Raw genomic sequence first — 17,573 nt, forward strand, 5'->3', positions numbered from 1 at the left:
AAGTGCATGGTCAACTATTCTTCTAAACCTGAGGCACAGTTCTTCTGTGTTTTCCTCTTAAGAGCTAAATGTTTCAAGTTCCTTATTGTGAGATATGATACTACTGCTTCTTTATCTCATTTGCTAAAATGTAAATCCTTCTACTTGTTGCCTTTGTACTTTAGTAATCACTGTTGCTACAACAGTCTCCACCAATAACAGTTTGTATGCGGACATCCTCAAAGAGGTCACATCTATTTTTGCTGTTAGATACAATATACTTCCACGATGAGCAGACTGTCTAAAAATCTTTTCTAGGTAGTTCTCAGAGAATGCATTTAGTAATGTTTTGCAGTACATCTTGCCATGCCCATCACTTACAAAACTGTAATTTTCCCATTTGATCATTAGATGATTAAAGTTTCAGCTGATGATGACAATATGATTGGGGAACTTAGTGAATTTAGTTTTTCTGTAATGTTTCCTTTTACATCTGCAGATAAGTCTGGTGGTCAATAGAAGAATACCATTGTAAGTTTATGCCTAGCTTTTGATATTGAGTCTTGCCCAGATAATCACATGTGCAGTTTCAATTCCTGTCTCAGTAGGTTTGGGTTTTTCATCTACTGCAACAAATACACCACCAACATGTGTCATTAACCTATCCTTTCGATACATGCTTAAATTTTCTGCCTAAATCTTACTGCCATCAACTTAGAATTTTAACCAGCCTTCTGTACCTAGTAAAATGTGAGCTCAACAATTTTCTGGGAGAGCTTCAAACTCTGGTGCTTTGTCATGAATTCTTCAGCAATTAATCACTAGGATTTTAATACTCTCACCTGTTTCTTTGGATCTTATACTTAAACTTCAAAGTCCACTACAGCCGAGAGCTGATGTGTGTGTGCCATTTAACTATGATCTAACTATGAATTAAGTAACTATGAATTCAATCTGGCGTCACATACTTAATATGTTCATGTTACTAGTGCAGTGAATACGTAGCTGAATGCGGTTTACAAGATTGACCATTAACCTACTACCCATACATCAAATTAAGATACCTCAGTGCCATTTCACATGACATATTTAGAATCACCACAGGATCATGTAACACTGTATGACAAATACTGCCTATTATGAAATGTGGAAATGCCTGCTTCGTTAGCTACATTTTGGTATTTTCTCCAGTTATCATTCAAATTCAGTATCTCATGCTGATCCAAGGATTTCTAATGGACCTTGTCTTTTTGACTGTGTTCTTCTCCTGCTTTCAGTATTTCATCTCTCAGAGCTACCTATTCAGCTTCCATTTAATTCCTTTCACCCCATTTCAGTCAGTTATTCCCTAAACAATCCCATTGAAACTCTCAACAACTATTGGTTCTCTCAATTTATCCAGTTCTCATCTCCTTAGGTTTTTTTTTTCATTTATGCATTTGTTTCTGTTTTAATCTTCATTTAATATGACCACAGTCCCCTTCTGTTCCAGGGAAAATTTTACAGATTAGAATCTGGTTCTGAAATCTCTTGCCTTATCATTGTATAATTGATCTGAAACCGCCCAGTGGCTTCAGGTCTTTTCTACGTACACCATTCACGATTCTTAAAACAAGTGCTTGCAATGATATATATTTGCTCTTTGCAGAATTCTAGCCTGTACTCACATGACCTGCCACCACTCTTTCACTAATTCCCACTATATCCAACTTCAACTGATCCATTTCTCTTTTCAAGTTCTCTAACCTACGTACCTGGTTACAGGTTGTAACAAAGCTTAACAGGTTTCAACCCATAGAACACCAAGTTTACTTTTTACTGTTGACATTGTGCTCCTGTATAGTCCCCACCCAGGTATCTTAATGGGGAACTATTTTATCTCTGGAACATTGTGCTCTAAACTAGATAATGCCATTATCATTATCCCATACTGTAGAGCTGTATGTCCTTGGGAAATATAACAGCTGTAGTTTCCCCTCGCTTCCAACAATTCGCAGTACTAATGTAGCTAGGCTTAGTTGATTAATGTTACTATTAATCATCTAGGCTGTTGTCATCACAATATAGAAGAGATTTCTTCTCCTTTTTATTACCCCATCTACTTATATCCCTCTGATGTGTGGTTGCACCTGCATGTCACTGAGATCCGCAAGCCACCTCATGATGCAATATTCATTATTTGTTGGAGGGGGGATTTAAAGGTTATAGTGACATAAAGAAAAATAATTTGTTAAATAAGTAATTACATTTTTGCACCATTTTATGTTTAGCGTCAGGAAACCTTAGACAGCTATGGTTCCTTAGCATAATTGCTGTAGCCTTTATAAGTTCATGTCTGACTTCAGGTTCCGCACCGTGTCGAACGGCAGAGCTCAGAACCTGGGCCTAGTCGCAGTTGCCAGCTTCTGACAGTGCCACAGACACCAACCTACCTGGTGAAGCAGCATTCTGACCCACAGATACAGAGTGTAGTTTCCACTCATACGCCCCTGCTGACAATTCAGCGTCAACTCTCGCAGCAGCATCAGCAGCAACACCACTTGCAGCAGCATCAACAACAACCACAGCAGCAGCAGCAGCAGCAGCAACAACAACAACAACAACAGCTGCCAGTTCTGCAGCAGCAGCTTCCACCACCTCCTTTCCACGTGCAGCTCGTAACTGCACCAACGCAGGAATCACCAGCACGAGCACCATCTCCCTCAGTATGTGTTTTACAGATTATGCTGAAAGTCTCAGTCTGTATATGCAAACTTAATTAACCTAACAAAGTCATGGTGCATATAATAAATTCTGCAGAATATTGATCATACTTAGTTTGGATACCTGGAGCCAAGTATGTGAGAATCTGTTTGTGTTCTGAAGCTGAAACATGAACAAACATTCAAACACAACCAGGTGTTTTATGCTCTTTTGGATAATTCCATGTGAAGTTTCCTAGAGCTCCCAGCTCAGCTATCTGCAGTTCTGATGAATTTTCTACAGTGTGTGCCTGAGAGCCCTATGTGAACTTGTGCAAAGTTTCAAGCTCACCTGTAACTTGGCTGAGGTGCTAGAGCCACTTTTGTGAAGACCATTTTTACTGAGACCAAAAAGTCCCAAAGAAATCTTCAAGTTTGGCATTTCACTGTTCCTAATGTAAAAGAACTAAACTCTTGCTTCTGGGTACACTGGAACAACTTTTTGTGCTCTACACACAAATGATGAAAGTAGAGTTCAGAAAGCAATGCATTTTGCATAATCTGAGTTCAAAGTGGGCAACAAATCATGTCATGAGAAATTTGTCCCATACTTTAATGAGGCATAAGTAGTGGAGAAAGTCCACTATGGACCTGGTCTTTTGCCAAACTACTGTATGTCTGGGTGTTTAGCGTATCACAAATTTGGGCCTAGCTTGTGTGTTTAATAACTGTGCTACCATCCTGTAAATTTGCCAAAAAGCATGGATGTATCAAAATATACCTGTGTTCAAAATCATGTGACTCACAATGGACACGTACTACATTACATTCATTAACACCATTCAATAGGGCTCATTTCATTCTATTAGAAAAACTTATTTTCATTTTGGTGTCTCTTTGGGTAAGGTGCAAAAATTGTGCCTAAACTGTTGAATTTTTTTGTAGTTCTAGAAAAATCCTTGCGTTGGTCACGGTGGCTATGCCACTACCAATCTCAGCGAGTGGTAGCTCCATCGCCAAGGGACCACACCCAATAGCCTTGCAAGCTCAGCCATGGGCGAGTTTCTTTACTGCAGGTTCCCAAGTCTGAAAGTGGGAGTCTAGCAGGTTCCCAAGCCCTAATGTGAGTATCTAACAGGTTCCCAAGTCTGAACCTGGGTATCCAACAGGTTCCCAAGCCTGAATGTGGATATCCAACAGGTTCCCAAGTCTGAATGTGGATATCCAACAGGTTCCCAAGCCTTGTTTGGGTCTCTTTGTGCTTCCCAAGCCATAATGCAGAATTCTTCAGTTGTTAAATGCTTTAAGTCTGTTGCTGATGTCCAAAACTAATGCTTCCGGCAAACTGTATTGCCGCCCCATTATTGACGCAGCTGGAACTGGTATGACTGCAATTATCTGTTATTCTGAAATCCAGCATATCTAAAATGATTGAGCAGCTCCATGAGGATGCATGTGAAATTAATCAAGGCATCTTTTTCTTCACTTGAAAGTTCACAGATATTTCCTATCTACCATTTTCGATCATTGTAGCTGGACTATTTTCCCAATGGAATCCCTGAACTACGCCTTGGACAATAAAGGAGTAATTTTCAGCAAAATCCATTAATATAATCAATTCTCCTGGTTTGATACCTTCTTTAGTAAACTACAAATGCTTGCTCTGATGCTTTGCAATGTAGTGGTGAGTAGGAAGGACCAAAGTTTTGTAACTGATAGTTCAGCGAATTCTTCAACTTCATTTCTCTGGCTTCAAGTGCATCTCAGTCAGTGTGAGTCCATTGTTTGAACTGAATTGTATCCTCAGGATCAATATCTGCAAAAGCACTTTCGAAATATTCCTTTAGAGCTTTTGTTCCTGAACACACTTCACATGGATGAAGCATGCAATCCTTTGTTTCCAAATTACAGGTAATTTTGCTCAGTGATATTTTGTAATCTTCTTTTATTGGACCATGTGCCAACATTAGTTCCACATTTTGATGTATTGTGCAGGCACAAACTGAATGTGAACCCGTTGTGCCTACAGTCACACACTACTTTGGCCTTAATTCACAAAATTGGGAAAATCCAATTTCTGATCCATTTTTATTGCAGTGCACAACAAATATTTCTTTTAAGTTGCTCAGTAATAAGTATTTTTGTTTTGGAACCTTTTTTCCATGTATATTTAAACACTGCAGACATAATCAACAAAATTTCAAATTTGAGGCATAAAAAGTTGTACCACAATACCCAGAAGCAAGAGTTTAGCTCTTTTGCATTAGGAACGGTGGAATGCCAAACGTGAAGATTTCTTCGCGAATTTTCAGTCTTGGTAAATGTGGCCTTCACAAAAGTGGCTCCAGCACCTCAACCAAGCTACAGGTGAGCCTGAAACTTTGCATAAGTTCATGTAGGACCCTCAGGTACATACTGTACAAATTTCATCAAAATTGTAGATGGTCGAGCTGGGAGCATCTTCTAAACTGGGACACTTGACATGGAATACCCCTTTTGTGAGCTTATGTGCCAAGAAAATTGCTTGTATGTGTGTGCTTCATTGTACTCATTTTTGTATGTTCTTTCTCTCTTTAAATGCAAATGACCATGAAGCAGCTTGGTTGTTCTTGATGATGAGGATAGCTGAAATTGCCTTTGAGAATGTAATTTCTGCCTCCCCCACCCCACCCCCTCCCCCTCACACACTCACCACACACACTCGTTCTCATATATAGGCTGTGTGAAGTCCACCATACATGGCTGCATCCATCAGCCCAAAACTCCTAAAATTAATGTCTGGGTCAGAACAAAGGGACAATATGTAGCAAAAGGGTTGTATTTTAATGCTAAGACAATGTCCAGGAATACTGGAATAAGTTACCATCAACAGCTTATCCTATGATAGATCTTGAACTTTCACTGAGTTGTCAGTATTAGATAGACAACACTGTGAGGATTTTCAAATAACCCGCTTCTGGAAATCATATATCTTTATTTTCATGGAAGATTTCAAGTAATGTGCTCTGCATTTTGCGGCATTAGATTTGTAGCCGATACTTTCGTTATTTGTCCTCAACAAAGTGAGAATTTGCACATCTTTTTAGAACACCATAATACGGTCCACCCGAATATTCTCTGTATTTTGGAGTTAGAGAAGAACATTTGCTTATTGTAATGTTCCTCCATTCTGTAGAATCTTCACAAATGTAGAGAAACAAAATCTACTATGTTGAATTGGCTTTTCTAATGTTGTCAACATTTAAGTAGTTGTTGAAGGGAATAAACATTATATTAGCAGATAAATGTTACTTATCTTGCTATGGCTGTCTTGTTGTCTAATGTTTTTTCTTTGTTCCTGTATAAACTTCCCAAAGTTATTGGTCCAGAGTGTTTCAGTGACAAGTCACTGGCATGTTGCTACTATTTATCACCATATTGATTTAGTTTTACATCCTTGATACATTTTCTACAACACCAGTTGTTAAGTAAATGCATTGTGCAACATTTCTGCACAAGACAAAGAACATAATTTCTCAGACAGTCACACAGACCAGTGCATCTTAATGCTAAGCCACGTGACATGCTTAGCACCTAAATTACATTATATAGTATAAACACAGCTTCCAGAATCTTCTTGGACTGGATATAATCCAAATTAGTGTTAACATTACTGGCTTAACTGAAATTGCATTTCAGATATTACTTACATAATCTTTTCTGGAAATAGTTATTTACATAAAGATTTATGCACCTAAAGATTGCCCACCTGATTAGCCGAGTGGTGTAACGCACGGCTTTCCAGAGTGGGAAGGAGCGCCTGGTCCCCGGCACGAATCCACCTGGCGGACTTGTGTCGAGGTCCGGTGAGCAGGCCAGTCTGTGGATGGTTTTTAGGCGGTTTTCCATCTGCCTTGGCAAATGCGAGCTGGTTCCCCTTGTTCCACCTCAGCTGCACTATGTTGGCGATTGCTGCGCAAACAAGGTCTCCATGTACACATAGACCGCCATTACTCTACCATGCAAACGTAGGGGTTACACTCGTCTGGTGTAAGATGTTCCCTGCAGGTGGGGGTGGGTGGTGTCCACCAAGGGCTGAACCACACAATAACTCTGGGTTCGGTGTGGGGCGGCAGAGGGATGAAGTGGACTGCAGTAGTCGTCGTGGGTTTGTGGACCATTGTGGCTACGGCGGGGATGGAGCCTCTCCGTTGTTTCTAGGTCTCCAGTTAACATACAATACAATACACCTAAAGATTCATAACAGAGGTTGCAACTTCCTGTATTTGTACACAGTCAACTGTATTATGGATAAGAAAATTAGAAAAATGACAAATGAAAACAGAAATTTTGTTTATATGGTAACTGAGGCACAATAATATTATCTTTGCTGTAAAGCAGCTCTCGGATCGTTTAACGTGACAATGTGATTACTAATTTCATGGTTTAAAATCGATATTGTGAAATGGAAAATAAAATTATAATATCAGAAAAATAATGTTTTTGTGATCAAACATATGCAAAAATATCTTCAAATGTGGAATATAATTTAAGTATCAAAAATTAACTCAAGTCTGGCCAAAATTTATATGGAATCAAACATTTCAATTGATGTACAAAAGTTCTGAGGAGGCGAGATCCATTACAATATCCTTCCTGGATGTGTTGATCAAGAGAAAGTATGAGTGCATCTTGGCTCATGATGTTAACAGGAAGCCAGGCTGTACTGCTTTGCGTCTTGAGGTTGATAGTTGTCATAGTGGCTTAGTGTGAAGGGATATTTCATACCTGGGTTCATAGGGCCCATGTCATTCCAGATCCATAAAGTTTGTCAGCTGAGTTATCTCATCTTGAAGTTATGGTTTACCAGAATTGGTATAGTCAGAGACAAATCATATGCGCATTGTACTATCAGCCAACCATGAACTGGATGAGTGATGCCAATAACGAGGTGGTGCCTAAGCCTACAGCTTTCTTGACTTATGCGGCTAGTGTTTCCAACAGGATTGGTTGTATTTTGTGGAAACATGTTGTGAAGTAAGATTAGAGCCCTTTACAGACTGTGAAGGATTATCTTTGTATGCATAAGGTGGTTGTATACCGTATCCTGTGCACTTCTGTGCTGTAATCTATTGTTCAGACCATTGGGGTGTGGAGGACTAGTGTATAGAGCATAAGCAACACACACACACACACACACACACACACACACACACACACACACACAAAACCTGAGTAAATCTGTCATTGCAAAATATTACTTGTACTGATCATTATACGGACTATACAAACATGTAAATTCTGATATGTGCTTCCAGTAGCTAGGATATTGTTATTAAGAATGCCATTGAGATTAAACTGAAAGTGACCATACAAATGTGAGATGGAAACTGAAAAGGGACCTTTTATCAACAATTTTGGATTTTGAACTATTGATATTTTTACATTCAGCATTACATTCTAAACAATTTAAAAAAAGATTTATATCTCTAAATTTGAGTGAGTTACAAAAGGCTTAATATTGGTGATGAAAAATAGAGGTAATCCATTTTAAAGTTTCAATTTATTATCATTTTTTGATTGTTGTTGTGGTCTTCAGTCCTGAGACTGGTTTGATGCAGCTCTCCATGCTACTCTGTCCTGTGCAAGCTTCTTCATTTCCCAGTAGCTACTGCAACCTACATCCTTCTGAATCTGCTTGTTGTATTCATCTCTTGGTCTCCCTCTACGATTTTTACCCCTCCGTGCTGCCCTCCAATACTAAATTGGTGATCCCTTGATGCCTCAGAACATGTCCTACCAACCGACGATCCCTTCTTCTGGTCAAGTTGTGCCACAAACTTCTCTTCTCCCCAATTCTATTCAACACCTCCTCATTAGTTATGTGATCTAACCATCTAATCTTCAGCATTCTTCTGTAGCACCACATTTTGAAAGCTTCTATTCTCTTCTTGTCCAAACTATTTATCGTCCATGTTTCACTTCCATACTTCCTGACACTTAAATCTATACTCGATGTTAACAAATTTCTCTTCTTCAGAAACGCTTTCCTTGCCATTACCAGTCTACATTTTATATCCTCTCTACTTTGACCATCATCAGTTATTTTGCTCCCCAAATAGCAAAACTCCTTTACTACTTTAAGTGACTCATTTCCTAATCTAATTCCCTCAGCATCACCCAACTTAATTCTACTACATTCCATTATCCTCGCTTTGATTTTGTTGATGTTCATCTTATATCCTCCTTTCAAGACACTGTCCATTTCATTCAACTGCTTTTCCAAGTCCTTTGCTGTCTCTGACAGAATTACAATGTCATCGGCGAACCTCAAAGTTTTTATTTAGACATATTTAAAAAACAAAATCAGTGTATATATTACCCTTAAAATGCCCTTTGTCAAATGGTGCAGGCTTTTTTAGGTTAACATTAGACATTACATGATTAACCCCTTCAGACCGATAACACATTATAGTGAACAAAAATTTAAAACCAAATAAACTAGCCCCAAACCTAGAAAAATTAGCGTACACTGCACAGCCTTTTTTTGAAAAATATTGGTATTTTTGTTGTGTTATGGCATCTTTTAGACCAAACTTAGATTTTGGAGCCATTAATGAGCCCAAAACCACATACAATTTTGAATTTACGAAACCCCCAAAATTAGATTGAGATACCATATTTTATAGTTGCCAAAGGATTTAATTTTCTACTTTTAAAATACTTGTGTCTAAAGGGGTTCAAGACTTTCACAAACAGCTTTTTTACCTCTTCTTCTTTGGTTCTGGACATGTTCTTCCTCAGGATCCTTATTGTCAATGACTGGAGGTCCTGGTTCAGGTTCTAGCTATACTTCAGGACACAAAATATCTTTTTGTTCCTCTGTGCAATGGGTGCCTATGTTCTAAGAAAGATAGTCTTTTTATTGTTTTGTCATCCCTGTGGAAATTACCACACCATGGGGTCCATTTTCTTTGGGAAAGATTTGGTGCACAAATTCATGTCCATCAGTGTCCGTTTTGCAGTGATTACTAAGCAGCCACAGCATTATAGCTAACATAGCTGTGATGGTGTAATGGCTAGCATACATGCACAGTAAGCAAGGAGACCCAAGGCCTGGCCATGGCACAAATTTTTGTTCATCTCTTCAGCCTCCATCATTATCACAGATAAATATGAGACTCATATGTCTCAAGGAAAATTTAATTATATCATATCTATGTAACTTACTCTTCTTCAAAACACAATGTAATTGGTTAGATAAAAGATCTAATCACCAAGCGGCGAGGAGAACACACAAATGAGAGGTATTATGTATGTCAGCTTTTGGAGCCAGTGTGGCTCCTTCTTCTGGCAGAAGGGTTGAAGGGGAAGGAAGAGAGGAAGGAAAAGGACTGGTGAGGTTTATGAAAAAGAGTAGAGTTCAGGAAAGTCACCCAGAACCCCTGTCAAGAGAGACTTACTGAACAGGACGATAAGAAAAGACTTTCCTTCACATCCAGTGCAGTAAGTCTTCTTTGACCCGGGGTTCTGGGTGACTTTTCCAAACTCTACCCCTTTTCCTAAACCTCACGACTCCTTTTTCCTTACCTCTCTTCATTCCCCTTCAACCTTTCTGCCAGTTGCAGGAGCCACTAGCTCCAAACACTTGCATACATAATACCTTTTTATTTGTGTATTCTCCTGCTGCTGCTTGGTGAGTAGATCTTTTATTTATCCAATTATGTTGTGCTTTCAAAAATTATTTTCGTTGATTTACTAATCTTCAAGATATTTAGCCAGTCATACATATCACAGCAACTTCTTTTTCATTTCCAGCAACAACAGCAGAGTTAACATTTGTTGCAGGGGTAGGTTTTTACTGCTACAGTACCATCAGCTGTTAGCTAGCATTTTGAAGCTGCTAACTGCAAATTGGTAACATCTGTAGGCATTTATAACTCTCATGTAAAAGGGAACCCCTTGTCTTGCTTGGCATTATTGTATGCACAATTATTTTTTATACAAAGCTATCTGTGCTCCTTTAAGTGCCTATAAAATTTAGGTGATACTATTTTGTGAAGCATTCCATATGCAGCAATGAGATTAGAAAAGGGACCTCATGTTGGACCAGTATTATTTCTCATACTGACAAGTGGTCCATTTTCAGAATACTTACATTGATTTTAATGACATTAATGACTCCTGTTGGATTCAAACAACTTTCAAATTGATAGTAACATGTACAGAATGAAGTAAATTCCTGCAACATACAAGAAAACAAATATAGATATTTTAGATATTATTGAACGATTTTGCATTTACTGAAAATTTTACTTCTCTGACATGGGCTCCCTTTTCTCTTTCCATCTCACAAATAGAGAAAGTTTTTTGCTTGAATTCTGTGCGAGATCTTATTGCTCCCTCCTTGATGAAACAATTTAATTAATTAATTAATTAATATTTCACTATTGATAATGTGTGGTGCTGTTTTTCTTAATTTATGTGGTGGCACTTCTTATTTATGGTGCGTATTGCTTTCTGCATGTGCCTTCTTTTGTTTCCTGGTTGACAACCCATCCCACCGAGTGTTTAAGTTGTGATGCACAGTGCTCTCTTATTTCATTCACACCTGGAAAATGATGGGACGTTCCCTTGTCAAAATAGCAGCATGAAGACATTATCACAACTAAGAGAGGCGCAAAAATCAAGCCAGCAGCTTGTGAGAGCTACCATATTAGGACTAAAAGGAATACAAGAAAAGCCATCAGATCATCCCACAATCATGACGTCTGAAAAGACCAAAGAGGGCCTATTCATGGAAGCTATGAACTATGAAATCTGCCAGAGTGAATTTATCACCTCTCTCAGTACTAACAGCTTCTGTAGGATTGTCATAGCAGAGAGGAAAAATGGCTGTTGCAAACATGTTTTGCATACTGCAGTGGACCATAAATAGTTTTTGCAGACCTGTGGAGGGACTGAAGCAGCTAGCTCAGAAAAGGCCGTTGTGCTTGCAGCACATAGAGAGATATTTCAAAGGTACTGTTGCGCCGGTACTAATGAGATATAGTGTCCACTATAACAAGGAGCTTATTATTTAAAGACTAAAGGTTGTGTAGCCAACTTTATTAATAAAACTTGTTGCACCTAATCTCTCTCTTCCTCTCCACTATATGCAACATAGGACAACTATATGTTTCTGCACATGCCTCCTGTTGACACTTTAGATAATTGCACAAATCACCCCTCTTTCCTTCTGTGATGTGTTTTAACACTTTGAGGATTGAGCAGCTAGGGTGTAGTTTTACTGGCTGATACTATCTTTTTTCGTAGTTTAACTGAATTTTGTGTAGTATATTCTACTGCACAGAATTTACATCTCTTCATTGCATTTGCATTTAGTCTTTTCCTATGAAATATTGCAAAGAAACAGAGACTTACATCAGTCACCCTTTTTTAGAGTTCCATACCTCAGTCGGAAAAAACAGAACCGTTATAGGATCACTTTGTTGTCCATCAGTCTGTCTATCCGACTGTTAAAAACCCTTTTCCTCAGTAATGGGTAGACATATCAATTTGAGATTTTTGTCACATCTTGAGGTCTATGGTCCCTTAACGGTATTAAAAATGGAAGCTTCTGAGTCAATGCAGTCAAAAGATACAGCTATTTATGTCACAACACCAGAGAAGGAAAGTTGCTACTCACCATATAGCGGAGATGCTGAGTCACGATAGGCACAATAAAAAGATTCACACACTCATAGCTTTCGGCCATAAGGCCTTTGTCAGCAGTAGACACACATACATACACACGCACACACACACACACACACACACACACACACACACACACACACTCACGCAAACACGACTTGCACGCACATCTGCAGCCTCCGAGAGCTGAAACTACACTCAGCTCTCTGAGACTACAGACTTGTGTGCAAGTTGTGTTTGCATGTGTGTGTGTGTGTGCGTGCATGTATGTGTGTCTACTGCTGACAAAGGCCTTATGGCGTGAATCTTTTTATTGTGCCTATCGCTGCTCAGCATCTCCGCTATATGATGAGCAGCAACTTTCCTTCTCTGGTATTGTTACATTCCATCCTGGATTTTCTATTGTTAGCTATTTATGTCACATATTTTAATACTGCATCAGGAGATATGTTATCAGGAGAAACATGACTGGCATTCTACATATCGTATCACTGAATGTCAGATCCCTTAATCGGGCAGGTAGGTTAGAAAATCTAAAAAGGGAAACGGATAGGTTAAAGTTAGATTTAGTGGGAATTAGTGAAGTTCGGTGGCAGGAGGAATAAGACTTCTGGTCAGGCGAACATAGTGAATGCGTTATTGTAGCCAAGATAGACATGAAGCCTATGCCTACTACAGTAATACAAGTTTATATGTCTACTAGCTCTGCAGATAATGAAGAGATTGAAGAAACGTATGATGAGATAAAGAAATTATTCAGAAAGTGAAGGGAGACGAAAATTTAATTGTGATGGGGTCTGGAATTTGATAGTAGGAACAGGAAGAGAAGGAAAAGTAGTATATGGAATGGGGGTAAGGTATGAAAGAAGAAAATGCCTGGTAGAATTTTGCACAGAGCATAACATAGCTAACACTTCGTTTAAGAATCATGATAGAAGGTAGTATGTACGTGGAAGAGGCCTGGAGACACTGGAAGGTTTCAGATAGATTATACCATGGTAAGACAGAGATTTAAGTTCAAAAAAGGTTCAAATGACTCTAAGCACTGTGGGACTTAACATCTGAGGTCATCAGTCCCCTAGACTTAGAACTACTTAAACCTAACTAACCTAAGGACATCACGCACATCCATGCCCAAGGTAGGATTCGAACCTACGACCGTAGCAGCAGTGTGGTTCCGGACTGAAGCACCCACAAACATTCAGTCACAGTGGCCGGCTAGAGATTTAGGAACCAGGTTTTAAATTGTAAGACGTTTCCACAATATATTGGTTATGAACTGTAGATTAAAACTGAAGAAACTGCAAAAAGTTGGGAATTTAAGGAAATGGGACCTGGATAAACTGAAAGAACCAGAGGTTGTAGGGAGTTTGAGAGAGAGCATTTGGGGACAGTTGACAAGAACAGGGGAAAGAAATACAGTATAATAAGAACGGGTAGCTGTGAGAGATGAAATAGTGAAGGCAACAGAGGATCAAGTAGGTAAAAAGACAAGGGCTAGTAGAAATCCTTTGGTAACAGAAGATATCTTGAATTTAATTGATGAAAGGAGAAAATATAAAAACACAGTAAATGAAGCAGTTAAAAAGGAATGCAAACATCTCAAAACTGAGATTGACAGGAAGTGCAAAATGGCTAAGCAGAGGTGGCTAGGGGACAAATTTAAGGATGTAGAGGCATATATCACTAACGGTAAGATAGGTACAGCCTACAGGACAATTAAAGAGACCTTTGGAGAAAAGAGAACCACTTGTATAATGTCGAGCTCAGATGGTAAACCATTTCTAAACAAAGAAGGGAATGAAAAAAAGGTGGAAGGACTGTCTAGAGGGTCTGTACAGGGGCAATGTACACAAGGGAAATAAAACGGAAATGGAAGAGAATGTGGGTGAAGATGAAATGGGAGATACAATATAGCATGAAGCTTTTGACAGAACACTGAAATACCTAAGTTGCAACAAGGCCCCAGAAGTAGACAACATTCCATTGGAACTACTGTCAGCCTTGGGAGAGCCAGCCCTAACAATACTACCATTTGGTGAGCAAGATGTATGAGAGAAGTGAAATACCCTCAGACTTCATGAAGAATATAATAATTCCAATCCCAAAGAAAGGAGGTGTTGACAGGTGTGACAATTGCTGAACTATCAGTTTAATAAGTCGCAGCTGCAAGATACGGACACGGATTCTTTACAGACAAATGGAAAAACTGATAGAAGCTAACCTTGGGGAAGATCAGTTTGGATTCTGTAGAAATATTGGAACACATGAGGCAGTACTGACCCTATGACTTATCTTAGAAAATAGATTAAGGAAAGGCAAACCTACGTTTCTAGCATTTGTAAACTTAGAGAAAGCTTTTGACAATGTTGACAACTGGAATACTCTTTCAAGTTCTGAAGGTGGCAGGAGTGAAATACAGGGAGCGAAAAGCTGTTTACACTTTGTACAGAAACCAGATGGCAGTTGTAAGAGTTGAGGGGCATGCAAGGGAAGCAGTGGTTGGGAAGGGAGTGAGACAGGGTTGTAGCCTATTCCCAATGTTATTCAATCTATATATTGAGCAAGCCGTAGAGGAAACAAAAGAAAAATTTGAAGTGGGAATTACAATCCAAGGAGAGGAAATAAAAACTTTGAGATTTGATGATGACATGGTATTTCTGTCAGAAACAACAAAGGACCTGGAAGAGCACTTCAACATAATGGACGGTGTCCTGAAAGTAGGATATAAGATTTACATCAGCAAAAGTAAAATGAGGGTACTGGAATGTAGTCAGATTAAATCAAGTGATGCTCAGGGAATTAGATCAGAAAATGAGAGCCTTGAAGTAATAGATGATTTTTGTTGTTTGGGGAGCAAAATAACTGATGATGGTCAAGTAGAGAGGAAATAAAATTTAGAGTAGCTATGCCAAGGGAAGCATTTCTGAAGAAAAGAAATTCGTTAACATCGAGTATAGATTTAATTGTCAGGAAGTCTTTTTCTAAAAGTATTTGTATGGAGTGTAGCCCTGTTTGGATGTGAAACATGGACGATAAATAGTGTAGAAAAAGAGAGAGTAGAGGCTTTCGAATAGAAGCTGAAGATTAGATGGGTAGATCATGTAATGAATGAGGAGGTACTGAATAGAATTGGGAAGAAGAGAATTTGTGGCACAACTGGACTAGAAAAAGGGATCAGTTGGTAGGACATGTTCTGAAGCATCAAGGGATCACCAATTTAGTATTGGAGGGCAGCGTAGAGGGTAAAAATTGAAGAAGGAGACCAACAGATGAATACACTAAGCAGATTCAGAAGGATGTGGAGTGCAGTAGTTACTTGGAGATGGAGAAGCTTGCATAGGATACAGTAGCATGGACAGCTGCATAAAACCAGTCTCTGGGCTGAAGACAACAACAGCAGCAGCAACAACAACAACAACAACAACATTATTTTGGTGCTTGAAAATTCACTCATCAACCACTACAGTGTACTTCCCATCGACACAGAATCATGAAATTTGGCAAGAAGCAAGGTTTCACTGTACAAGTAAAAGACAAAATCAGAAAACCATTAATTTATAATTAATCACATGAAAAAAAATCTGGTGTTATTTGATCATCTCCGCCTTAAATTTAAAACATTCTTGAAAATCTCTACATTCCTGGGACCGATATCTTGCCAGACTCAGTTTTGATAATAGCCAAAAATCTTTGAGGTGCTCAATTCCTGGACTGGATGAATTGTCTGTATACATAATTAAGTTTGTAGGGAACCCTCAGTCCTGTTCCCACCTGGCCAATTTTTTGTATCAAAATGTAATTTTTTTTTCAAAACAATAATTTTTGTCTATTGTTTCCTAAATAGAAATAGATTTTGATGTTTTTGGTACTAAACACAATACTATTTTCAAATTTAGTTTTTTATTGAAAATTATTTAGTGTGAAAAATTTGGAAGGATTGTGGAAAATGGAGTCCTGCACTTCCCCAGTTCTTGTCTTGCTTTGTTCTGCACAAATCTTACATCTCTTGTGAGGCCATTTTAACATTTCTGTTGCTGGAATCTATTTAGGAATTGTCTTCCACTGAGTCTGTTTACAGTTGAACTATTTTGAATAGAAATTCATTCAGCCTGGCCTCCTTCTGTTTAACAAAGTCACTGCCAATTCAGTAAAGAATTTAATAAGATTTTAGCTAGTAGGCATCACCTTTTGCTTAAAACATACAAATTTACAACCATTATCATGAAAATGGGAAAAAAGCTTTCTTCCACCACTTTATTTTCCTTCTTCTCAAAAGCTGGTTGTTGTGATCCACACCAGCCCTGTCTTTATTATAATCCAAAATATGGGCAGGTTTCATTTTTTGTCTCATTCTTAATTTTGTTCTTACATTGATATTGGATGCAGTCATTTTTTGTTTCATCATCAGAAGAAATGCATTCCCAGTGTCTTTCCATTCCTTAAACAACAAATGGCTTTATCTGTATAAAGTTCTTTTTTTTTTCAGCTTCTAGGCAGTTGGATCATTAGCTACCTTCTTTCTTTTTTCAGCACTGTACTGTAAGGCCTTCTTGAAAATAAATACAAAGCATGTAGCAGACAACAATCAATGCCCTTTACTCTGAGTGTGACCTTGTGCGAATGGCAAGAGGGGGATTGTAAATGCCACAAAGGAAGTAACACTCAGTGTTGGCTGTATTCTTTTTCCATCAGTACGAGTGACAAGTTCTGCTATCTTTGTTTTTTCATGGTAGTGCAACAAGCATCATAGAGTACCTTTATGCAGAGGACAGACATTAGACTAACATTTGCAGATGGAATTATATTTCCCAGGAGACATTCTCAACTTTATCTTCGACAAGCATAGAAGTTAAAGCAATGAATTAAAATTTTATGTTATGGCCGGGACTTAATCTCATTTTGTTCATCTTCGTTCTTTGTATCTGCTCTGGACGGCCGTCTCAAGACACCCATTTCAGTTTGTCGAAAAATCTCATTTTGTTCGTCATTGTTCGTTGCATTTGTTCAGGGCGAACGTCCCATGACACCCGTTCAAGTTCTTAGTTGACCTGTTCACTCAGTTTTTTATTACAGAGGGCAGCTAACCCTTGACCAAACACGCTGAGCTACTGTGCTGGCTGTGCATACTAGGCAGATGTGCTAACCCCTACATCATCGTAGCATTGTGGTTGCCATAGGTGCACGGACTACCCTATTCCAATCCCTCCCTAACACAAAATTCAACCCTTCTTAAAT

The 17,573-nt window shown here is 38.7% G+C and overlaps 1 protein-coding gene across 4 annotated transcripts in view; it reads left to right on the forward strand.

The window, feature by feature from the left end:
* LOC126268226 (ataxin-2 homolog) overlaps window positions 1-17,573 on the forward strand; it is a 301,295-nt gene that overhangs the window by 221,360 nt on the left and 62,362 nt on the right. For all 4 annotated transcript variants that reach the window (XM_049973865.1, XM_049973866.1, XM_049973867.1 and 1 more), the window contains one exon: window positions 2,325-2,684. In XM_049973865.1, the coding sequence (XP_049829822.1) occupies window positions 2,325-2,684 (360 nt within the window). The remainder of the gene's footprint in view (window positions 1-2,324; window positions 2,685-17,573) is intronic.

The sequence above is a fragment of the Schistocerca gregaria genome, chromosome 4 (assembly GCF_023897955.1).
Source record: "Schistocerca gregaria isolate iqSchGreg1 chromosome 4, iqSchGreg1.2, whole genome shotgun sequence".
In the NCBI taxonomy this organism is placed as follows: domain Eukaryota; kingdom Metazoa; phylum Arthropoda; class Insecta; order Orthoptera; family Acrididae; genus Schistocerca; species Schistocerca gregaria.